Here is a 25,543-nt window from a genome sequence, read left to right as displayed (position 1 = left end):
AAAAAGTTGCATGTTAGCTTTTTGTGTCTTAGTCATAAACTTAATGAACCCTTTAACTTCCTGATATTCAATGAACATAAATACGTGTTAAACGATTAGCCGTAATCGCTCTGCCTGGCTTTGATACTGTTAGCTGCTTGGAGTCTTGCCGAGATGAAATCGATTCATTACATTTGCAGGAATATGTTCGGGCATCAGATAAGGATGTTGGGACGACCCTTCTCGAGGTCGGTTGCGACGGGATTGCCGGGAATTGATTTAAGCGGTGACTCCCGAAGGCACAGTCTCAGGGTATGTATTTAGACTGGATTGGCTTTTATGCAAATCCATATTCGAATATTGTACTCGTAAATAATTCTATTTAACCATATTATCCTCTTATGCAGGTGGCAATAGGTGGAAAGATAACTTTGAATCATTTAATTAAGTTATATTATTTTTAATTAAGTTCGCTTGTTTTTTACCTCTGCTTGTGTTTCTGTTCTCTTTTGTATTGTTTTATTTTATTGAGGTGTGCAATAAAGAGTATTTGTATTATATTGTAAGTTCGATTTTTATGATTGCCTTAAAAGTCGTTTGATAAAAGGGTGCCATCATAATTTTCTCTCTTTTCTATATCGGGCCATTTTATGGCATATTGCTTCCCAAGATCTGCACTAAGAGGTTCCATTCTAAGTACTTACCTCTCAGTTATTCTGTCGATGTTTTTTCTCGTTAGTACCAGTGCATTTATTTGCGATTTATTGTTTAACAGGGTTCCATAACTCGAGCACTAGGTGTCCTGAAACCAAAGCACGACCGTACTTCGCCTTCAAGTTCTAGCGAGAGTTCAAGCGTGCTAAGCCTTACTACGCAGCCCTACCAGATGTCATACTCGCCGCCCATAGCCGTGCGGACGTTATCGCAGCTGAGCATGGCGTACGCGCCGCCGCCGACGCTGCAGGAGTACGAGCCGATCTACACGCCGCTGAGCCTCTACTCGCAGTCCAGCGTCTCCACGCGGGACAGTCGAACCAGACTGAATGATGTAAAGGAGAATGCGGGGATTACTCACAGGTGGGTACCTACTGATGTAAATTATATTAGGCCCTCTAGCATTATACGAGTTTTTCAGTTGAAAGAAAGTCATTTCGCATAATCATTTCAACATAAGTGCAAAATTCTTCAAAGTCCAAAAGACTAGTAGTTTGAAGCATTATTTTTCAATTTTGTGTTATGGATAGGATACCTCTTGTTGTAATAAAAGAAAGAGAACTTACAAAGATATATCAAAAATATAAATTTAAAGCATGTTACCGATTAAAAAAACAAGTTTCTGTATTTTGTTAGAACCGAGGGTGCATTTTAAAAAGAAGTAATAACTATCCATAGTATTTTTGTTGTTGTACAGATACGGACAAAAGGCGGACCACGCGCACAGAGTTAGCTCTCCGCTGCCGGCCAAGTCTACGGACGACTCCGTTGTGAAGCAGAAAAGGCACCGCCGCGTGAAAAGCATCGGTGACATCAATGCCTGCAGCAAGACCTCTGTGTAGGACAACACCGGCAACCCTCCTAGTCTAATAGTCTACCTACAGTATCCTACAATAAAGATAAGGCGGCATCGCCTCATCAGCGACGTTAAGACTTGCAACAAGACCAGTGCAATACTGACAATTAGAAAATTAATTAACCTCCAGTGTCCTACTAGAAGGATATAATGAACCATTCCATTTTGGGACCCTGCTTTTGGGTTAGGTGAATATTCAAAAGGGCCCTTATAACTATTAAGTTATCCTTTCTAAAGTTGTATCGCTAAGGCCAAAGATGAAAAAAAAATAAAGCACGAATGCTCAATATCTTCTAGTCTGCGATGTACAAAGTTGCATATCAAAAATATCCAAATAGAAAATACCAAAAAATAGACTGAATGAGCAAGTCTCAACATTTTATTATAATTATTATTTACGGTCTTATGATATCAGTATTCCATTTTACTATGGTTGTTTACGTACTCTATAAGGGTTTTTGTGTAATTTATTATGTCACATAAATGTTTTACCAGTCACGCCATATACAAGAAAATATCTGCTGAACACTGTGATAATAATGTATTTTCACGCACTAACGAGCTTCTGATTTTGATAAACCAAATATTAGTCAATTTATATTAAGAGAATTATGATAACTATCTAATATACCTACGTATTCATTCCAGTCAAGCGAGATTATCTTTTTACATAATTAGATATATGTAACCTTATAATGAGTGATTTAATTTAAATTATTTGTTATGTTAAAATCATTTTTATGATGTTTTACTTTTATTCGTCGTTATTAATTTTTATGTTACACAATTTTGTGTCATTTTTGTTTGGTTTTGCAATACTTTTATAATATTTTCCCAAATAAAAATTTAAAAATTGCAACAAATTTCCGAGTTTTATTATTGTACCCCAAGCCTGAACTAAATTATGCCAACAGCCAAAGTGATTCGGTCAAATTATGTTTTTTTGAAAAACAAACCTTTAGGTTATGGTGCTTTATGCATACTAGCGTCCCCTCCCCTACCCCTGATGCAACCCCCCCTTTTTGCATGAAATATGTCCTGGTTGACATTTATTTTTAATTTTTGGGAAAGTTGTACATTTTAGGATTAAATTAAACTCTAAGAATATTGTCTAAAATGAAAATGCTAAAAGCGGACTTGCGTCAGAGGGAGAGGAGGGGACTAGGGATTGCAAATTTTTGAATCTTTCAGGTATTCGAATATTCGACTTTTTATGTAATAAGAAAATGAACGGGAAATCGGTTTTTGTATCGTGTTATTCAAAAACTATTTGTACATATTGCAAAAACTAATGATATTTTGCAGAAATCCACTTAATTGACTAAATTTTATCATCCTACTGAGATGCCCACATTTATAAAAACGATTCGAAACACAAAAATTAGACGTATTCAATATTTCTAGCTAAAAATTACTATAAATGCATCGTTGCGTGAAGTAATATTATTGTATAACTTGGGTGGTTAAAGTTACACGTAAGAGAAATAAATAAATTAGTAGGTAGGTAATTATTTTCCGATTCACATTTAATATTTATTTTTAGTCACTCAGTTGCCTATAAAACAGCCTTTCATTTCATTGTATTTTGAACCGCTCTATTTCAGTGGTTGTGTGAGAGTAAACGGACAGTTGAGTGGTTTAGCATCAATAAGAGTGTTAAGCAAGGATATGAAGCGGCACCGTGGCTGTTTAATCTACTCATGGACAGTAGTTTGCATTGCATCATTTGAGAATTTGATAACGAATGTGGGCTGAGAATGAGTAGGTTACTCGACAAATGTCTTCTTTAGATGGCCTGGTATTGCTAGCGTCATCGGGTGAAGAGTTGCAGGAGATGGTAACTAGAATGCATGGGTCTTTTGAAAGGAAAGGAATGAAAATAAATGTAAGCAAGACTAAAGTAATGGTATTTGGAAAGGGAGAAAATATGACAAACAGTGAAATTTTGATTGGTCAAGAAAGAGTGGACCAAGTGAGAATTTGTGTATCTGGGAACCTTGTTCACTAGAGACGGTTAGCATGATAAAGACATTGAGAAGTAAATGCTGGATATCGTGTGAATGGGACATTTAACGCTTTTAACGGTTGGCTGTGCATAGAGGGGTGTTGGTACCCAAACTTATGTACGGTAGCGGTAGCGGTATGGCAGAAGAGGCATCAGAGCCAAGTGGATGCAGTGGAAATGAGAGTGTTGAGAAGTGTGTGTGGTGTGAGATTACAAGATAGAATTAGGAACAGTTTGATAAAGGAAACGAGTGGACGTAGTGACAGTCATTTAAAAAGGTATGTTGAGATGGTTTCGACACGTGGAAAGAATGAGTGAAAGAAGGCTAATAAAGAGAGTGTATAAGGGAGAAGTAAAAGGCAGAGCTGGAAGGAGTATTCCTCGGCGGACTTTGTCTGATGAGAAATCCTGATGATTTTTGATTTTGTTTTCTTTGAATTCGAGTTAAGCTTAGCGGTAATTTCACGAAGCCTATCGAGAGAAAAACAATAAAAATAATATATCCTTCGCATTTAAATATCTACCGTTCCTCATTCACTGTAATCAATACCCGGCAAAACACACAGAAACTGTAACTATAGCGGATGAAACAGATTTTTTCGAGTAATAAAAAATATTCGAATATTCGAAAATTTTGCAGCCGAATATTCGAATATCAAAACAGGTCGAATATTCGACAAATTCGAATATTCGAATTGAAAGCCGTAGAGGGGACGTTAGTGTGCGTAAAATACTATACCCAAAGGTAACATACTACATTCGCTTCAAGCTGGATATAATTTGTTTGTCTTCCCCATAAGTACATTAGAATATAACTTGACCGAATCAAAGATGAAGAAGATGAAGTCAATTTGCTAACTCACAATCAGCTGCAGAGATATATGAGATCTATTTCTCTTAGAGTCTCTCATACAGTCATAAATGCCATAGACAGGTTTTCTTATTGGAAAGTATGATATTGGAAGTATGTAGAAGGTAACTATTGGAAAGTATGATATTGGAAATATGTAGAACCTTCTATAGATGGATTCTCATATTACTTAACCCTTAAACGGAACAGATTATATAAAATCCAAAATTCAAGCCTCATAGTCTTGAAATTCAGCTTAAGAAAAAAAAGATGACGTTCCTTCCTTAATAAATAATATCTTACTGTGCTCTATAATGGGGTAAATTTAAATGGTTCACTGAAACCTACAAATAATGAAAGCGGCTTATTGAAATCGTGTTCAAAGGAATAAGTTTTTTTTCCGATCTACAACAAAGTATGAGAATACAATGGATGGTTATATCATGATTCGGCTGGAGCCACCATAATGTCGTTTAAGAATTCTACTCTTTGATGCTTTTTCAGGATGTATTATTTGATCAAATTGGGGCGGGCTTTAATAAGAATCGTATTCCATTAATTTTATCAGTTCATTTCATTCTGATATCAGTGTACGTTCAAATTGGCCTGTGAGAGGATTAAAAACGTATTGGGTACGGTTTTTAAGTAACTCGTAGCTTCTAGCCACTTAGTAAATCTTGACGCATTCACTGCCAACATGCTGCCAACCTGCCCGATTCAAACTTTAAGATACGTCAAATACGATACGATATGAATCGGATATGTCCGAAATATCCGATTAATCATATCTTAAAATTCGAATAGGGCCGAACGTTTTCGTAGCGCTACCCGCGTAGCCGATTCTAGCGTTTTCCCGCTTTGTAGAGGAAAGTGACTACGAACTGAGCACCCACCGAGCAGGTTTCTGGCATTCAATGTGTTAAAGAGGTAGCATACGGATTTTTTGCAGTGATTCAGTAGCGATGCAGTTGCACGATTGCCACGATACACAGGCCAATTCGAGTTTTAATTAGTTATTAAATCTCATTCCAATATGATACTGATATGATACTGATCTGTCAGTGTCTAAGTGACATTTTTGGTTGAAGATTGGAGCCATCTCATATGGGAATGATGTCAGATCCATGCTAGATTAGTACGAGTATCACATTATATTCTTGGAATTCAGTCGCGGTGATATCGCCGGTCATACCCTCGCACACATAAACACGAATATGCATTGCTACTATCACGATACAGCATCGGTACAGTCATGATACAGCATCGATACAGACGCAATTCAGCATCGATACAGCCATGATGCAGTAACAATTCAGTCGTACGTGCACGAAACGCGCGACTGCATGGCTGCTAAAGAATGGACGCTTAGCATGAGGAGTTCCATACATTGACCCGCCTTTTACTATTTCTATCGTACGTACGTAGTTATAGGTACTGCTGTCCTGCCCATGACGCCGGCGAACAATGACACTGTGTGAGCGGGACAGGAATATAATTATGCGCGTGCGATAGACATAAGAATAGGCGGGTCAATGTACGAAATTACTTCTGCTTGTGCTTTCTTTAAAATTCACCGTATGCGACCTCCCTTATACCCATGTTAGCATTTCATGATGTTTTAATTGCATACTGGTGTCAGTTAGGAGACGGATTTTATTCATGATTATGATGTTTAAATGATTTTTCCATTGGTAATGATCTGACGGTAATGAATTATTTTATGACTAAACAATTACTAAAGGTATATTTTTATCATTCTGATTTTGTTTTTATTGATTTTATTGTGATTAATTTGTTGTAATGTGTCGCTTTTCAGTGAAAGAAAACATCGTGAGGAAACCAGACTAATCCCAATAAGGCCTAGTTTACCCTCTGGGTTGGAAGATCAGATAGCAGTCGCTTTCGTAAAAACTAGAGTGCCGGCATTTTGTCCGCTAGATAACTAATCCCAAGATTTGGCGTAGGCGCTAGTTTTTCCGAAAGTGAATGCCATCTGACCTTCCAACTCAGAGGGTAAACAAGGCCTGGGTGGGATTAGTCCCGTTTCCTCACGATGTTTTTCTTCACCGAAAAGCGACTGGTAAATATCAAATGATGTTTCGTACATAAGTTCCGAAAAACTCATTGGTACGAGCCGAGTTTGCACCCGCGACCTCTGGATTGCAAGTCGCACGCTCTTACCGCTAGGCCACCAGCGCTTCCTAGGCCACAGCTATTTGACTGTAACCAGAGATTTTATTAATTCTACAAATCAAGTCCACGACAGCTACATATATTGATAATTTACCTAATTTTAAAAGACCTATATTGTTGATTTTATCTTGTTAAATCGTATTTGTTATGTTTAATTACAAGCACGATGATGATAATAAATGTTTTACCGATTAAAAAAACAACTGATCGAATTCTCATTATCCCATCACTAGTATCATATGTGCCCTGTACAGCAAGGGTATTTCTGTAAAATTAAGGGTTTTGGAAAACGTCTATAACTTTTGAAGTTTTACACAAAGATGTAAAATGAGGAGATGTACACAAGATATAAAATAGATAGTTTATTGATCAGAATGATTTTTATTTCAAAGCGACAATATTCCAGGACTTCAGGGACCTTTAAAATCAGGACATGGTACGGGAAAATGTAGGTCGTGACGCAAAACAGGCATTCCTCATACGGGATACTCATAAAGCACTAGCGGTAAGTTTGGGTTTGGCGCTGCCGCGTCGAATGTGTTAGTAATCTACGTAGCGTCAGCATCAAAGAAATTAGCGTCAAATATTTTGCAACACGTGGTGTGTCACCTTAGAATTTAGGATGATTTTGGTGGGGGAAATATGAAAAAATATACGGGTAAAGACTGCGAGAAAGGGTGTGCAGCTCATGCAGATTATTTGGAAAGGAGAAGAAACTCATTCTAAAATCTTTTTCAGAGGATGCACACTGAATGCATAAACTCATTTGAATTGGACAAGTTTTAAAATGTATGATCCAAATCCGTATAAGTAGGTACTTTTGTATTCAGAGCGTTCCCAAACGAGTCATCCTCCTTCCGTCCTTTAAACTGACTGAAATATTTATATCCAATTACTTATCGGTTAGCATTTCAAACACATACATTGTGAACGGCAAGCAAAACTATCCTGTTTGCGGTCTAAACAGGAGTGGAAATGCTGTGAGCACGATTTAGTTTTCATCTCGGAAATATGAGACACGAGTGTACGAAAGTTATTCTGTTCAATTATTTATCGGACTAGTCGACGGACGGTTACTGAGTATGCTTGCGTTGTATCCGGGCCTACTGAACAAAATCTTTTTTCGAGAGTTCTGTTGAAAAAATATTAATTTAAGAGGTAATGAAGGTACGATCTTTATTAAGCATTTAACTGAAATACAACACTATAAAAATAAACGAGGTAGGTATAGGTGCGTATATACATAGATCGGTGACAGTGTATTAAACTCCATAGACATTCAACATAGGAAGGCGTGTAAGTATTATTGCAAATTAATATAATTTAGAGCCTAATAACTAACGAATTATGTACAAAATGATTAAGTGTTTAATACCTACTGATAATCAGAGGAGGTATAATTATTGTCGCGGTAAGGAATACTTGCGATTGCAGGTGCGAGAGTAAAGTTTACTCCCAAAGCCGTCCGTTTAACACGAAGCCTGCAATTGCGATTCCAGCAGAGTCATACTCTTGTGCTTTTCTTTTCTAAAAATGGTTCATAGATATTATTATTGAATACCTGTCATTGATAGATTCATTACGATCGGTAAACGCATCCACTGTCAGCAAACCGGCAGGCGGGCGCTAAGTCTGTAATTTCGCTTTTCGCTACCTACTCGTACGGGTATTCACATATTATTACCTTTTCATTTCCATAGAAAATATATCATCCATTGCTAAAAATACCTAGCGATAGGTATATAATATAATATATAGCTAATATTATTAGTTCTGTCATTGGTTAATTATAAAGTGTTTCTTATAATTTTTTTTTTTAATTTTCCGCCTTTATTTAAAAATAAATAGTCAGTGACTTTGAAATTTTGCCCCCTATTCACATTGGGCATTTTCCACGGTTAATAAAAAAAATAATTTCAATCTGTCTGGGTAAGCGTTGTTCATGACTATTCCAAATTTCAAATCGATAGCTTAATTGTTTCTGGAAATATTTAACGTTGAGACAGACAGACGGACGGATGGACAGAGTCGCACCATAAAGGTTCCTTTTGTACCTTTTTGGTACGGAACCCTAAAAACCTTGAATACAAGTATAAGACAAAGTCATGAATTAGGTAGCTATCAGCTGCAATGTAAGTAAACCAGTGCACTTTATGTTGCTGTGCCTCTCTAGGATGGAACTGCACTGGCTTCATCATTTAACAGCCATGAGCTTGGCCGACTTTTGTGTTGAAACGATAACATCGTGAACATGTTTAGTAAGAAATAACATTACTAGTTTTGTTTAATATGCACGACCAGGTACGGTAAAAATGCTTCTAATCAAAGAACAATTACGTTGGAAATGTAGGTAGATACTTGTCAAATATGTTAAATCCCAATACGCAATAATCCTCGAAAGAACAACAATCAAGCGTGCCGATTTTTAGGTTTACATCTCAAGAGCTAATCGTAAAAAAAAACTACTAGGTACCCTAAGCTTACAATTTTTTTTAACATTGGTATATAATTATAAGCTAAGCGGTGTTCAGTTCAGTCAACATCAATTTAAGTAAATAATGCCATCATTATTTAGTCACAAAGTGACCAAATATATCAGTACACGTCCTTATTATTTCTATGCTATGGTACGGTGTATTTGTGTTACGATATATTTGACCACTTTAGTCGTTACTATCTATTTGACGCTGACTGTTCATTGTATCTCAAACACAGTGAACGAAAAAAAAACTTTCCGTTCTCTGCTCAAACACAAGAAAAATACACGAGAAATATACTTACAAGCACTTGCTGTGTCTCTAGCTCACCACATTGTCTGTGGCATGATTTCTTTGATTTAAGTATAAGTACTAAAGTTTAAAAAATATATTTAGAACCTAACCAGGATGTTGGAAACAAATGGTTCTTACTTGGCGATGGGGTATTGGTGGGGTATACCAAACCAAATGTAGAAATAAATAGAAAATGTACCTTTACGTCAAGTCTTCAATGTTGTTTAATAAAGCCGGACCTTGCACTAAACTAAGCATACACAGGTAACATAACAATAACAAGTCTAAAAAATACTATATTTTGTAATAATAAGAGTGAACAAAAGCCACCTCAAGTAAGTTTTTTTTATAATTAACTAATTTTGTAATAAGACCGACACTTACAATCAACGAGAAATCAGCATTCGTTTCTCATTTCATTAGTTTGAAAGGTGTCACTCGGTAATTTATGTTACTCTATGGTGTCACTCATTGGGCGCATGCCGTGCATGCACCAAGAAACTGTTATTATAACTAATATTAAATCTATGGTATCCACACAGATAAGGTAGGGCATATGTGACGTTCTCCAAGAGAATTTGTTGAGAAAACGTCACATATAATAGTAAAAGGACTTTTTTTTTATTATACCTGCTTGCTGTTTTATTAAAAATTAAAAGTAATCAAGAAAATTCATACTTTCGTACTCATAAATGATGTATAAAATGACGTATGCCATTTTCAATGCATATGAAATTTCATATAGTTAATTTAGGTGCCTAAGAACATTTCGGAAATGAACCATTTGAGTCATCAACCACTCATTTTCGGCACTGATTTCTAAGTGAATAATTTTCCTTAAAAATCTGAGTACATTTAAAAACAAATCATATTTATCATAATTTATTGTCGTCAGGGATATTCTCTACGGAGTATAGCTACTATGAGTTACGAAAAGCGCTAGGAGCGCAGATACGCAGTAATTGTAAGGATACAACAAGATGTGTGTGGACAGTGTTGTGATAGTTGCAGTTATATCTCCGTGATAGGCCGTAACAGGACTGGGAACCTTCCAGACCCACAAACTGCAGCGCGGCAGGTACGGTATCTGGTTTTGTCTCACATCATGTAAGTTTTATTTATCTTATTATATCTTGCCTAAGCTCTGGACAAATACCTTTAAAATAATTATCATATATACCCGTCTTTGTGAAAATGTAGAATCAAAACCCAATCTAGTAAGGAAAAGATACTATAATGCTAAAATATCCTAAATATCCCAAAAAATACACAATTTCTACAGATTGCGTATTTTTTAGGATATAGTACAAAAACCATCATCTATCTAACGTTTAATATTCTAATTTAAGTCAAATTACTCCTATGGCGGCCGTCCTTCAGGCCTGTCTTTGCTTATGTTGGTGTACGCTATACATGTTTATAATATTTTTCACCACACCATCTGATAAAGGCTCTCTTGATTGTTAAATAACTGATCAGAAAGTTGCATTTTATCCACATGTGGGACAAACTAAACTGATACAAATTTTGAGTTGTTTCCTTGTGTTGGGTGGTAGAATTGACTTTTAAATGATGTTGATTTGGATTTGATTTGAATTGATTTTGTTTGATATGTTACAGTTAATATTTTTCTCGGGGTGGTGTGGTGAAAAATTTCGTGTTTCACTCGAGGGCAAATTATGTTTAACCCTCGTGCCTTGAAACCCTCAAGATTCCACTTTTCGAATCACTCGCTACGCTCGTGGTTCAATTTTGGAATCTTTCGCTTGCTTGGGTCTTGTAAAGCAAATACTATTATTTTTTACTGAATCAGACTGATACTATATTTCCTTCTTATTGTCAATTCCTAACAAAAAGTGTAAAAAGCTATTTACAACCTTAATAAGCCAGCCAACTTGCAAGCAAGTCGCAGTAGATGATTAGCTGACTCTATATTCCTATTGCAGGTGAGTTAAGCCTTAAGAAGAACCAGTGTACCATAAGTATGCGGCGAGATCTCTAGGTAACTATGGGCCCGATTCAAAAAATGAGATACGATAACAATAAGTTCTGGTTTAGATAAGGTCTCAGTTTGATATCGTTTGTATGTCGTAAAATTGACAGAAGCTGCTCGATTCTGGCAACCAATGTCACTTTGACGTTAGAAATATCGTGAATAGATCTTGCTGGGATCTCAGCGGAATCGAAATAAACGTCAATTTTGACATCTCGGTTAGTTATCGATATTTTAAAGATCTTAAACGTGTCTTAATCATTCTTCGAATCGGGCCGTATTTATGTGTAGTAATAGAGCAAGATCCCAGAGCCCCCAACACATTACTTATTTACTAAGAAATAAAATGTCTGGGATTAAGTAGTTTCACTACTTTGAGTGTACGGTTACCTGCTAACTTGACCTGGCAGCAATTTTTCCCTTACCAGGTGCTGAAGGCAGGTAAAAATAGTACTAGCTTTTCTTCAACTATCAATGCTGATATTTATGTATGTATTAGAATATATACTTACAAATTATTAATAATCAATATTGCCAGACAATTTCCGTCGGTACTAACTTTTACTAGACGCTTTAAAGCTCTAAAAAAATATTATGGACCCTGGGATCTTGGAATTTAATTAGAGCTTGCACTTATTGCATTTGGGCTGCCTAAAAATAGGAAAGTATGGTGAGGAAATGTCTGATCTCCTAGCATAACGCGCGCTTGACACGCGCGACAACGCAAGTCATGCTAGGCGATATATATTGTTAATTATGTTTTTTTTTCTATACATACTGATTGCAGATAGATCCCTCTTTACTACATTCCGTGTCGTTTTTATTTCTAAGAACCTACCAACTATTTAAAAATATTTATTATATATTATTTACCAAAATATCAAATGAAAATACATATATTTTTTTACGAATCGTAGATTATTAATGGTTCACCAAATTGTTGTCTCCTACGTTCGATAAACAATTGGAATCCTGTGTGGGACTCATTACCGACAGCCCGCGGCCACTGCAACCCCAATCACAAAATACTCTACCGCAACTCTGAGCTAATCACTAGTATTACTTGATCTCCAGGTCCTTAAAAAGTATGAGTAAACAAGACCACGTTTATGCTGGTTGTTATGCCGATGTGCTCAGTACGTGTGGTCAACAGCCCTGCCTCGACCACCTCTAGCGAGTAGGTAGCTTTATTTCTCTCCTAACTCACATTCACTCTATGATTCTGAAAAGGACGGATATAGTTTTTCACAAGTTCGATATATAGAATAAATAACTTTGCCGGACAGCATCTCTGCTTGCTATCACGCCGACTGGGCAATCAAACTTCCTACCAACACTAGATAAAATTGCATACCAGCTTGACAAACATACTTTCTTCTTCCTCATTTCCTCATGGCAGGGTCGCGGCCACATGAGATCGTTATTTTGTGCACCAAGGCTCTCCATTCTGCACGATTTTCCGCCTTCCTAATAATAGGCGCCTATGTAGATCCCTGGCAGGCCTTATTTACAATGTCCACCCAGCAGGTTGGTGGATATCCACTACCCCGTTCTCCATCCACCATGCCAAACATAATGCGCTTTTCGAAATTGTCCGACTCCCGTCTGGCTACGTGTCCAAAGTAAACCGCTGGAGACAAATGGATGACACCCGGCACTGGATTTTTAATTCCGTCAGGATTGACGCATTAGTCCGGCGCGCCGTCCAAGAAATCCCCAATATCTTGCGCCAACACCATACTTTATGTTACTTTAATTTTTTTATTTAATAATTAAATAACAAAGATAGGTTACTTGAAATAACGTCAAAAAATTTGGCTGTTTGGTCATAGACTAAGGATGACAGCACTTTTGATATTTAATTTTACTTCGAGTAAAAAACCACGGATAAAACAGCATACCAACATGATGAACATAATTTGGACTACTTAAACTTTGTAGATGTGTAACGAAACCACCGAAACCAACCGAAAGTTGCCGAAAATGACCGGTCGTTGTAAAATGAAGACTTTTATGAAAATGTATTTAGCTGATTGTGAAGTAAATACGCAGCGAAAACGAAAATTATTATGCTCTTGTTCTATTCTCATATTAAAACAATAGATTTTCATAGTTATTTCTCATGATACGTGCGCCGTATTCGAGAAACGTGTCACCTAAATTCCAAAAAAATTGTAAGGCGCCGTCTTCGTTTTTTTTCCCTTTATGCCATTTTCAATTTAATACTTCGGGGCGAACTACTAGTATAAATACGTTACATACAGAAAGACCCTACAAGGAAATCGTGTCAATCAGTCAACTTATCCACTTATTCGAATGTAACAATTAAAATATCTAATGCAGTACTCGGACTTCATTTAAATATATACTATCATGTTCTCTGGTTTCCATAGTTAACATATAAAAATTAAAATCAAGACTATTTTTAAGTAAGTTTTCTAGCCTTTGTTTGCGTTTATGGATATTTAGTGTAAATGCACCTATGAACTCAACACACACAGACACCCCACACACAGAGATAAACCGTGGAATGAACTGTCGACAGCGGTATTCCCGGACCGATACAACCTTTAAAACAAGAAAAGAGCGTACTCTCATCATAACAGCCGTCAACGCCCATCCCTCTGGTGTTGCGAGTGTCCATGGGTAACGGTAATCGCTTACCATCACGAGATTTGTCTGCTCTAGTGCCTCCAAAAATAAAGGTTTCAAACGAGCGTCATGAAAACACGAAATACTGTAGTTACTTTAGTTACATTTAGAAGAAAATCGTTTCATGAGAAAATCAATGGCAACAAGGAGTTATTTACTGAATTAAATTAAGGTCGGGTGAAATTCAAATATGCAATCGGCATTACAGTTACACATTAAGTAAATACGAGTACCGACGTCTGCAAGTCTAGCCCAGGCAATAGGTCGTCGCGTAAATAAATAATCGCGTATAATTTACGCCGCCAGCTAAAAAAAAAAATTAAAACATTGTTCTTTTGAAAAAAGGCGTCGAAGTTCGAATGTAGTTTAAATCCAAATTCTACTTTTATTTATTTAGTGTCACTATTCCTAAAACCTTAACAAAATTGAAAGTAAACATTAATTACAACATTGTTTACGGATAAACATCAACAGCCATCAAGTCTGGAGATAATAGATAGGGGAGATAGTGCTCAACGAGTCTGATCACGCTTGCCGGGAGCAGCCGCTGTTCTTTAAACGGTTTACGTCGAAGCGGACTATACAGACCAAGCTGCCGCGAAAAATAACATTATGTTTTCGGTTGTTCAGGTTAGGTTAGGTTAGTAAACCTTTTAAAGGGGCCGAGGCTCCGTTGTAGTGACGCTGGTTGAGGTTTCAACTTAGATCTGGCAGATGATTCAAATTATTTAAGTAAATGCCTCTTTAATATTTTTTTTGGATCGCGCTAAATGGAAAATTCTTCTGCGAGCCCTATGTGATAACAGGATTATATTATCATCATCATCATCATATATTTTATAAAACCAGAAGACGTAAGTTCCGCGATGATAATATTTCAACCAAGTCTTTGGCAAAACCTCATAACATGTCTCCTGGTAACTGGTCTCCCTGCCTAACATGATTGTTAATATACATCATGTTCCTAAACTAAACAGTTTTAAGATGTCTGAGCTCCTTAAGCGGCGGTGATATCGTTAGACGACATATACGACGCAGTATCGCGGTAAATTAACTGAAGCCCGCGTGTGTACCCCGTACCCATGGCTCCCCGAGTGCAAGTTATTTGAAGAAAACAAAACCAGTGTAACTATGATATCGTGATCTAGAAAGTATGCGTACCTATTTGAAGAACTCTTACAGGGTGTAAATTAACTGAAGCCCGCGTGTGTACCCCGTACCCATGGCTCCCCGAGTGTAAGTTATTTGAAGAAAACAAAACCAGTGTAACTATGATATCGTGATCTAGAAAGTATGCGTACCTATTTGAAGAACACTTACAGGGTGTTCTGTAGCAACACAGCGGGTTTGTTACCTGGAAAACCAATTTGCCAGTAGGAAAAAGGCGCGGGATTACAAATTTATAAGGGATAACGTCTTTTGGCTAGATTTCTTCAAATTTGCCGCATTTTTCTACCTACTATTTTCTTCATCTGAGTATAAAAAATCAAATCAATCATATTTAGAGACGGAATAAAGATATGTATTGTTTACTAGGTTCGGCATTTATTCAACGATCGTTAAAAAAATATCTATCCACAAGCATCACAAAAAACTACGTCTCTCTCATTGTGATTTGTCACTATGTGGTCTAGTTTAGTCATAAATTATTAATAAACATTAATGTGACATAAAAACCTCATCTTAATTTAAAACAAATATATAAATCATTTTCTTCCGTTGGTCTTAGGAACGTGTGGTTAATAATGTTGAGGTTTCTTCAGAGCATCCTGAACATTGATTTACTCAGGTGTTTTCGGCTCGCCAGTATTCGTCAGGCGATTGGAATAGTTTCCCAGGTTGTATAGAGCTTCGTGCAATATTCTCTCACTTGAGAGGATCAGCGTTTCCTGGCAATTCATCGTATGCCTCATAAGATGTTCTAATGTTTGCTTACTTTAGATAGACGCTTGATACAACGTCTACAAGCTTATCCACTGTGTTGATACGAGTACGCCGTTTATGTACACAAGTTGATTTTGTTATGTTTAGCCATTCTCTGAAAGAATATGTATGTCATACTGAGCAACTCTAAAATCGCTTTATACATTTCAGTGATTTAAGCAGGTGCTTACTCAGACTGTGTTACCAGGCGCATATGTATCTACCAAAACTAATAATATATTTGTATTAAATAAATAAAATGTAGGCATTTAGTTATATATCCATTTCTCGGGAAACTACTCAGCTTTATCCGCATAGCATTACCCCAGCAATTGGTGTGTGTGGAAAGTTCCGCAAAGTTTCCCACAATAAGGTGTCGTTAGCGCCGTGCTTTGCACAGGCTCAACTTTTGCTGGTTAATAGTACCAACTGCTCAAAAATACTCAAGCTCAATTACAGACCACCTCCCATAGACTCGCTACTGTCATCACCACCAAACCGGCGCTTTTATACTTCTACTTTTACGTGTTACGGGTAATGTTAGAAGGTTAATTAAACTCAAGTTTACCCTGGTATATCTATATTACCATATTACCCGAGCCTTTAGGATAAAGTACGAAAAATTAAACAATTTTAATCTGTATCCGGCGTTTACCGGTACACAAATAGGTCCACCCAATATTGGCTGGGTAATGTTAGGTGTTGCATCATCACTTATGACATTATCCTTCCAGTGTTGGATAGTTCTAGATGTATACGGAAAAACGCCACAAGCCACGACTACAAAACATTAGCCGTAACACACGTATAATCAACGCTGAAATCCATACCTTTCAATAATCATTTACAACATTTTGTAAGCACAGCAGCTCATGTTTTTTCCAAAAGTTATTTTTTGTTGATGTTTTTATTTATACGTTGCAGGTTTTAAATACAGCTAAAATAAAAGGTCGTTCTGTCACACTTTACTAGAAGGAAGCGCCCGTAGCCCTAGCCTTACCGTTCCTCACTTTTAGCCACCTAAAAGCCACACCTCACTAGTTTATCTGTGCCCAGGCGACGAGGTCTAATCCGACCAGAATAAAATAATTATGGTCTTTATATTTTGGAAAGTAATCTGTGAGCTCAATGCTCGAAGCACTCGGAACCGCAGCGAAACTATCTTCATAAAGAGTGTCCTACTGCTTAAAATTTTTTCAAGTTATGCATCATTCTTGCGACTAAAATACTGTTGTTGTGGTGTTCGTGAAGGTCAGAGGGACGGTTGCAAGTTTAAGATTACGTGAGGGAAATTAGATGAGCACCTTTCTACGCATTATGTAAACGTGGTTCGTTTCTGGAGTTCTGTTGCCATGAGTGTTATGTTATAAGATACCCGAAATTACGGCTTCCGTACGGCGGTTTCCTTCTGAATGTGATACTATACTTGCACTATTCGCTTCTCGTTTACGAGAAGTGAGGCCTATCCTACCCTATTTCCGTCATGCGAAATCAATGTTGACTGTCGCATGTATAATTAATAATCCACACAGGTCAATTAGGTTTGCGAAAATCGATAAAACCTTCTCGATACAAAACGTACCTAGTCCGTATTTTCCTCTCTGTAGTAAAATTATACAAAATACATGATGTAACATAAATAGTGGGAATTAATTTAAGCGCATAATCGGTATCGTGTTCTGATTAGGAAAGAGTAGAAAAAGAAATTGTCGCGAAAAAATTTTTAGCGTGTGGTCAAAGTCGGCTAACCCTCCATACATAGGCCAAAGATTTTTGCGTCAGAGAGTTTTTCTTCTGTTAGATGGATAGTTATGGATAAAATGCCTGCAATCAATTATGGTAAAAATATTTTGTATAATGTCAATATCCAGAGAGAAAAATTGGGACTACGTTAGTCTGTAGAAGCAGTAGTCTACTTTCCTCTTAATTGAGATACTTGCACTAGATTTATGAACTGGAAATAAACTCGAAATTTGCCTAATTTTAGCAAATTAATTTAATTGTTCAGCGATTCGATTGGCTCAGTGGACTTGTTCAACTTTATATAAATTTTAGCAAAATGCCTATATTGATTTTGGGTATCAATTAAATCTGCTGATTCGTACTTTAAATTTGACTAGTTAGATTAAATGAAATCATTCGTTGATAATATACCTACTCAAATTGTGTACGAGTAGTCATGCAAACTCGAATTATGCATTAATGATACTATTATTTATGTTACAGATAATCTATTTTGATAAATAACGACATTAATAACGATACTGAAGTGCTTAAGGTGCCGTAGATTCAGTGTGCGGAGTTTTAGAAAAGTCGTACCACGTTTTAAGATCAGAATACGGTTGCCAATCATTTACGTAAAACAAAAATATGGCTTTGCTAGTCTGTGAAATAATAACGTGCTAGTCAATCAGTGTGAATTTACTAGCGTATTTTTATATTCAATTAATCCTCCCACCCTCCCACCGCAAAAAGAAAATATATATAATAATATAATTGCATATAAAAAAGCAAGTAGTATATCGGGTTAGCACTGATTGACTGGTATGTTATCATTTCGTGGATTAGCAAAGTAATATTTATGCATTTCCGCAAAGTAACGCCTGATTCTATTATTAGCAATCTTGAGGATTTTCTCTAGTGACTTCATTGATTCGAATCTCGATTTTTTTGACTTTCGCTCGATAGAAAAAATAAAAACCATATGTCTAAAACGCACTTTAAAAATTCGTAACAATTTATGCAAAAGCTATAAATATGAAAATTTCATTACTTCTAAAAATGCGTAATTTTATTTTCACAAACATGATATTCGCAGTCCCGAGCGTCCATGTGGCTCATGCTTACGCTCAGTGTGAGTGAGAAAAGAACACGAACCTATGGGGGCTTAATTAGGTACGACATAAACAAATAAATTAAACAGGTAGTCAATAAGTAAAAATAATTTTAGATAATAAGCATAAGTTTTCTAAGCTAACAGTTTGGCAATTTCTACATTTCAAAGTAAAATAATAGATGCCTACCTATACCTACGTAGCTCCTTAGGTGTAATATGTAAGTTGAAACAGTCATCCACATGCATTGTTGGAAGAAATATCAGAGCATTAAATACATTTAACTTTTTTTTTTTAATGTGGGAGGTCGTGCCGCTCACGCATCGGCCTCCACAGTCACCAAACCCGTTGTCTAAACAGCAATGCTTAAATCGTCTGCAATAGACGCAAAGGCCTGTGATGAAATACGTTTTCTCATTATTATTCTAAGTATTTTGTAAATGGCAAACGATTTTGATAAAATTAATATTAAGGAAACTACTGTATAATATTTTCGCCGGGCACGCAACTATCGATGTATGCGTCATTAACTTCCAACACCGCCACGCCACGCCAGCGGCCCTTCCCTCGATAATGGAGCGCATTGCTTTAAACAAACCAGTATAATCATGACCTCCAGATCCATATATATTATAGGTAACCTTAGATCACATTTGCTTTGGTCCACCTGACACCTCAATAAGTTGATGGAAGAAAACCAAGCGCCACCGCACTCGACTCAAGACTTCATACCCTCATATTCACAATGGTTGATATCGCTGTGACGCTCATAGTATGTTAAGTCTGTTTGTTAACTAACAGTATATCAAGGAGACATAGAATCACGCGTTTTACACCATCAGCGAAAATTCAATTGCACTGTAGGAAAAATAAGGTCGGATATGAAGCTAATACTGGAACTGAGAACCTTGAAGAACCGTGGTTTAGCAAGTTGGAACAGAATAACTAGTCGTAAAATTGCAGATAAGCTTATGAGACGAACATGTTTTAATGATAGCTCGTGAAACGACAAACGTATTCGTGTAATCAGATGATTAAAGTTGTTATTTGTATTTTTGTTATCAAAATTTGAAGGCATCGATAGAAAAAGTGCCAACATTTTTCATACAGGCCCAAACTACGAGAGGAACGATAAAATAATGGTGAATTCATTACACTGCTTACTCTATTCAATATCAGCGTAATCAAAATTTAAATTCACATATTTCGATTATTTTCCGCTAGCTACACGCTGGATCAAACGCTAATGTTCCATTAAAAACATTAGATTAGTGTTCAGTTACAGCCAAAGAGCTCTCTCGGAGCCAATTATGGCAACGTCGAATTCACTTCACAACTCATTACCGGAAGTAATTCAGTCTTGCATTTGAAAATACATCGCCAGAGAAACTCGTTCAAACCAAGAATTGGCTTAGTCATTCAAGTCACATTTTGAAAAATCGATTGCAGTTGCCAGTGCCGCATAGCCAATAAAAATTTCAACCAATCACTAAGCGGCAATGTTACAAATTCCGACAACCGGAGTGCATTGCGATCTTAGAACGATTTAAAAGCCTTAATAGACAGGGCGATTTGGTTGTGGCCTAACTAATTTGGTTGGCTCTCAATCAAGTTGAGCAAGAAATTTCTGCCTTATTGGTACCTATATTGGTGTTAGCAGAACATCGGACCCAATGAAACAGGCAACCTTTTTCAACCGAATTGAGTCCACGGTGATCTATTCGGAAAATATCAATTTAATAAATGATTTGATTGATTGATTAATAGATAAGACATTTGAATTTTTTTAAACGTAATAATCTTAAACTCACGTAATAAGTCGAATAAATGCTCGACATGTTTAGATTTCGATCTAATTTTCGAGGATCTTCTACACTTTTAAAGTAATTTTAATATGTTCGAATCTCATGGGAGTTTCATAGTTAAATTTAATAGATAAGAGAATTGGTATATCGTTTGAGAATACACGAATGTTTATGAAATTACCAAATAGAAGATTTGTTACTTACGCTATGAATTCTGCCTATAATTAGGCGCATTCGGTTAACCGAAAAAAGAAAAACCTGGAAAACATAAAAAATGGTGACATTTATGAGCATAAACTATTTATATGTAAGAAACAATTATTTTACTTTTAAAACTTATCACACTCACCCCCATATCTTTTATTGTGATATGTGCACATAAGCGCAATAGTCAGAACACTCAATCAACTAACTTCACCCAGACCATTTTTTGTCCATGAGGAACTTTTCAATAAAAAATATTTTTGAAAACTGTTAAAAACAGCCGCGCAACTAAAAACAAAAGATGAAAAACGGGGAGACTTTCTGAATTCCGGATAAAAACCGAAACTGCCGCAGACATGTGAGGTGATCGATTCATATTTAAAACAGCCTGACCGTTGGATATTTTCATTAAAAAAAATGGTTTACCTTTTCAAACTGGCGGCCACCAACATGAATTAAATACCAACGTAATTCGTTTAAATATATAATATCAATTATCATTTTTCTTAAATTTAGGGTATAAATGATTTATTTATTTATTTATTTATTGTTCGGAGAACCAACAGCTATAAATTGTACAATAGTTATATATATAGATAACAAAGAGCCAATTATAGGTTCCCACCGGTAGCAACAGGTTAACAGATAATTGGTGGTTAGCACTAGATTTTTTTTTTATAACGTGTTACCACTAATATTTTTAAATATTAATACTTATTATATTATATACTGAACAAAGAAACCAAAACTTATTAGTAATCTTAATACGTTAATCGATACAATAATATGAAACATACAATGACAGTATGCGATATACGCGTATTGTGTACGTGTACCTACAAATTATCTTCCAAATCCTAATTCTAACCCCTCTTCCTCTATTTGCTTAGATTTATTGCAAATAATTAAGTTGACTTCCAAAACCAATGCATGTTTTTAGTTGTGTATGACAACCAATTCCTAACTCATCATTTTTTATCGAAAAAACTTTAACCAATACAGTTTAAAGACTACAGTTGAAAATTGAGAAAATAAATTTAGTGTTTATTAATTCATTGACAACTTCCATAGATAAACCGAGCATACAATCATACCTAATCACGTAGTTTTAAAATAAAATTGAAGGACAACTTTAAAAATATAATTGAACGTTCAATGCTATTTTAGGTGTATAAAGTTATTAGTTTTCCGTTTTCCATCAGGATTTCCTTTTAACCGATAACTTGATAAAACTATCCATCAATACCTAATGCTACCTCTGTATACGTGTAAAATGTAGGTAGTTTGTTATTGGATTATTTATCAGCGCAGCGCTGCGGGAAATATGCATGCATTTCCATCAGGAGGCTGGTTTATCGCGCATCGTGCCGCGATACGCCAGTAACGCTTATCAGAACAGTATTCCTACCGTTCTTGTATACCTACTAGCCATATGTAAGCAGTCACAGTACACTGAAAAAAGTCCGCATTCTAACGGCAAAAAAGTGTATTATACGACACTGCCTAGCCCGAGACATATATATAGTTTCACTCGAGGAAGCCACCTTTTCACGTGATATTCAGAGAGTTGACCGCAAATAAAAACTTAAAACTCGATGACACAGCTGACAACTTCATTTACTTTTTTTACGTGTCAGTGAAATGTCTTTAATGTTAATTAAAATATTATCTATAAATATTATAGTGAGTATCAAGTTGAGAATTATAAGGCTTATTTACCCCCCCCCCTCCACCGTCCTGTGATAATGAGAGGATCTTATAACAGCTGACCTACGAGAGGACGATCAAACAGTTTCTCCGTTCACCAGCGGGAACATGATATAAAGTGTTTGGTTAATCCTCCTGCACTGCCAGGAAATTTCTTAATTTGTAGATGTCACCTATTGTACTCGTATTTACAGTTATTTTGCTCTTATAACAAAGGTTATACTCATATGCCATTTGGATACTCAACAATGGACTCCCTCAGGGCTCCGTCCTTGCCCCTCAACTCTTCAATTTGTACATCCATGATCTCCCACGAACTGCAGCTAAAAAGTTTATTTACGCGGACGACATTGCCCTGGTAGCTCAAACCAGTGCTTTTGTTGATGCTGAGAACACACTCACTGCAGATTTGAAACACCTAGAGGAGTATTTTCAAAAATGGAGACTGATTCCGAGTGTAAACAAAACCGAAGTGTCATGTTTTCATCTTAATAACCACCTTGCTCACTACCAACCGAATGTCACACTATCGGGGCAAAAGCTTCCATACAACCCTCTCCCCAAATACCTTGGCGTTACGCTGGATAGAACTTTAAGCTACAAAGAGCACCTAAGCAAGCTGGCACTGAAGATTTCAACCAGGAACAACATTCTCCACAAGCTGTGTGGCACGTCGTGGGGTGCATCTGCGGAATGCCTTCGTACTAGTGCTTTGGGACTGGTCTACTCCGCGGCAGAATACTGTGCACCTGTTTGGCTCGAGAGTTCCCATGTACAAAAGGTAGATACTAAACTTAACGCCACCATGAGATGCATCACGGGTACAGTAAAATCCACACCCCGCCATTGGCTTCCTGTGCTCAGCCAAATTCAGCCGCCTTACCTGAGAAGACAAAATGCACTGTTGAGGGAAGCAGAAAAAATCAGATCCTGCCCCACGCTCCCACTTCACCCAGAGTTTACCAACCCACCTGCAGCGAGACTCAAGTCCCGACGGCCAGTCTATGCAGCGGCAGCAAAACTTTCTAAGGAGACCTTTGACACCGATCAGCTATGGAAACAAGATTGGATGAACCAAGCTGAAACTTCGGCCGTGAATATTGACCCAACGACCAAGTATAAGGGAATGGACCTCCCTAGGAAGCAATGGTGCCGACTGAATCGCCTAAGAACTGGACACGGACGATGTAACTTTTTCCGTCACAAATGGGGATGGACCGACTCCGCGCTGTGTGATTGTGGCATCGAAGACCAAACTATGGAGCACATCATTCGGAGATGTCCTCTCCGCGCCTACCCGGGGAAACCAGATGATCTCGTCAACCTGACGCCCGAAACTGTGCAGTGGCTGCATAACCTGGATGTTGCCTTATAATCTTTTATGTAACTTTGCCTATTTGACAATATCGCCATACGATTAAATAAAATATTTGGATACTTGTGCTACTTACGCAGTCACAAACTCCGTCGGAGTAAGTAATTTAATGCACAAATTAATTGACATCCTCCTGTCTGCTGCATGAAGCAGTCTTTATTAACAAATAGTTCATATGTATTGTTTAATAACGATTCTGTTAGGATCAGGAACTAGACATTTACTGGCCAAATAGTTCTGGTAGAATCGTAAATAAATATACATGTAGCTAAGTATTGTCTAAACGATTCTGGTAGAATCACGAATGAATAGACATGTATTGTCTTGGCGGTTCTGGTAGAATCGAAAATTAATAATTATGATTGTCTAAACGATCTTGGTAAGATCACAAAGGTATAGACATGTATTATTTGAACGGTTCTGGTAGAATCACTATGAATGAACACGTATTGTCTGAACGATTTTAGTAGAATCGCAACGAATACAAATACATATGTAATGTCTGAATGATTCTGGTAGGATCGCAAATGAATAAACTTGTTTTCCCTAAACTACTTTAATAGGATCGCGCAAGGAATGAATGCTCTGTTCTGGTTCTTGTCGAAGCTGTACTTCGGTAAGGCATTATCCTCGAACAAAACGTATGATACAGAAATCTATAACGAACTGATTAAGAGCATTGAGAACATTATTTTGAAAATGTCGAAACGGTTACTTCAGACAGGCTTCAATCATCGAGTATAAGACTCTGTTGTATATCATGCTGCTGTATATTCAAATGTTTTATGAAACTATATTTGAAGCATGATTTTTGTTTCTTTTATAACAGTTATAAATCTTAGCTACTGATTAAATATTATTAACATCAACGGTTGTAAGTCTAATGTAGGTACGGTATAATATTAATAATTGAGAATAACATTCTTATCTTCTTGCCCGTAACTCCAACCTCTGAACATCTTCAAGTGAAACTCTAAATGTCTCGGGCTAGGCAGTATCGTATAATTACAAAAATAAACGCACTTATCTGTAAGTGAAGCCCCGCGCGCGCGGTCGAAATCCCGCCCTGTACATTCCTACCAGTAATGTTTTCCCATTTATTGGAAGTTGGAGTTCACAGGCAAGGCTCAGTTATTGCAGGAGTGCTCTAAAAGTAATGAAGTTGTCAGCTGTCATCGAGTATTAAGTTTTTATTTGCGGCCAACTCTCTGACTATCACGTGAAAAGGTGGCTTCTTCAAGTGAAACTATATATATGTCTTGGGTTAGTGGAACTTCACTTACAGGTAAGTTGTTCTATATTTGTAATTATAGCGTATGTAAATAATTAAGCTTGTACTTCCAGAAGTGCTATGTGTTTTGCTGACTATTTAAAAATATGAATGTGTCAGTATACCACCCCACTTGAAGTAAAATGCACCTAAAGTGCCTCTCTACGAGATAGTGAGTTAAATTACTACGTTACGAAACTAAGTTAAAATGACAAATAGTCAGATATACCTTACATTAGGTTACATGTCGGCACCGCTGCCGTCTGAGAATTTATTGTGTATGGAACCTCAAAACGAAAGAAGAAATAAAAATAATAAATAAAATAAAATAAAATAAAATAAAAAACGTAAAACGTTAAACTGTTTTAAACGTATTGCCTCTACTGCTAATTTGTTTTAATTTAGTTTTTTG

General features: G+C 36.7%; 1 protein-coding gene across 5 annotated transcripts in view; it reads left to right on the top strand.

Annotated features, from left to right (window-relative positions):
* Positions 1–2,412, top strand: part of LOC133524266 (kazrin) — a 204,157-nt gene extending 201,745 nt beyond the window's left edge. For all 5 annotated transcript variants that reach the window (XM_061860165.1, XM_061860166.1, XM_061860167.1 and 2 more), the window contains 3 exons: positions 180–291; positions 755–1,056; positions 1,391–2,412. In XM_061860165.1, coding sequence (XP_061716149.1) covers positions 180–291; positions 755–1,056; positions 1,391–1,535 — 559 coding nt within the window. In that variant the 3' untranslated portion in view covers positions 1,536–2,412. The remainder of the gene's footprint in view (positions 1–179; positions 292–754; positions 1,057–1,390) is intronic.
* The last annotated feature ends 23,131 nt before the right edge of the window (positions 2,413–25,543 follow it).

Source organism: Cydia pomonella, chromosome 13, assembly GCF_033807575.1.
Source record: "Cydia pomonella isolate Wapato2018A chromosome 13, ilCydPomo1, whole genome shotgun sequence".
Lineage (NCBI taxonomy): Eukaryota > Metazoa > Arthropoda > Insecta > Lepidoptera > Tortricidae > Cydia > Cydia pomonella.
Note: the sequence above shows the minus strand (reverse complement) of the source record. Positions and strands in the feature narration are given on the sequence as shown.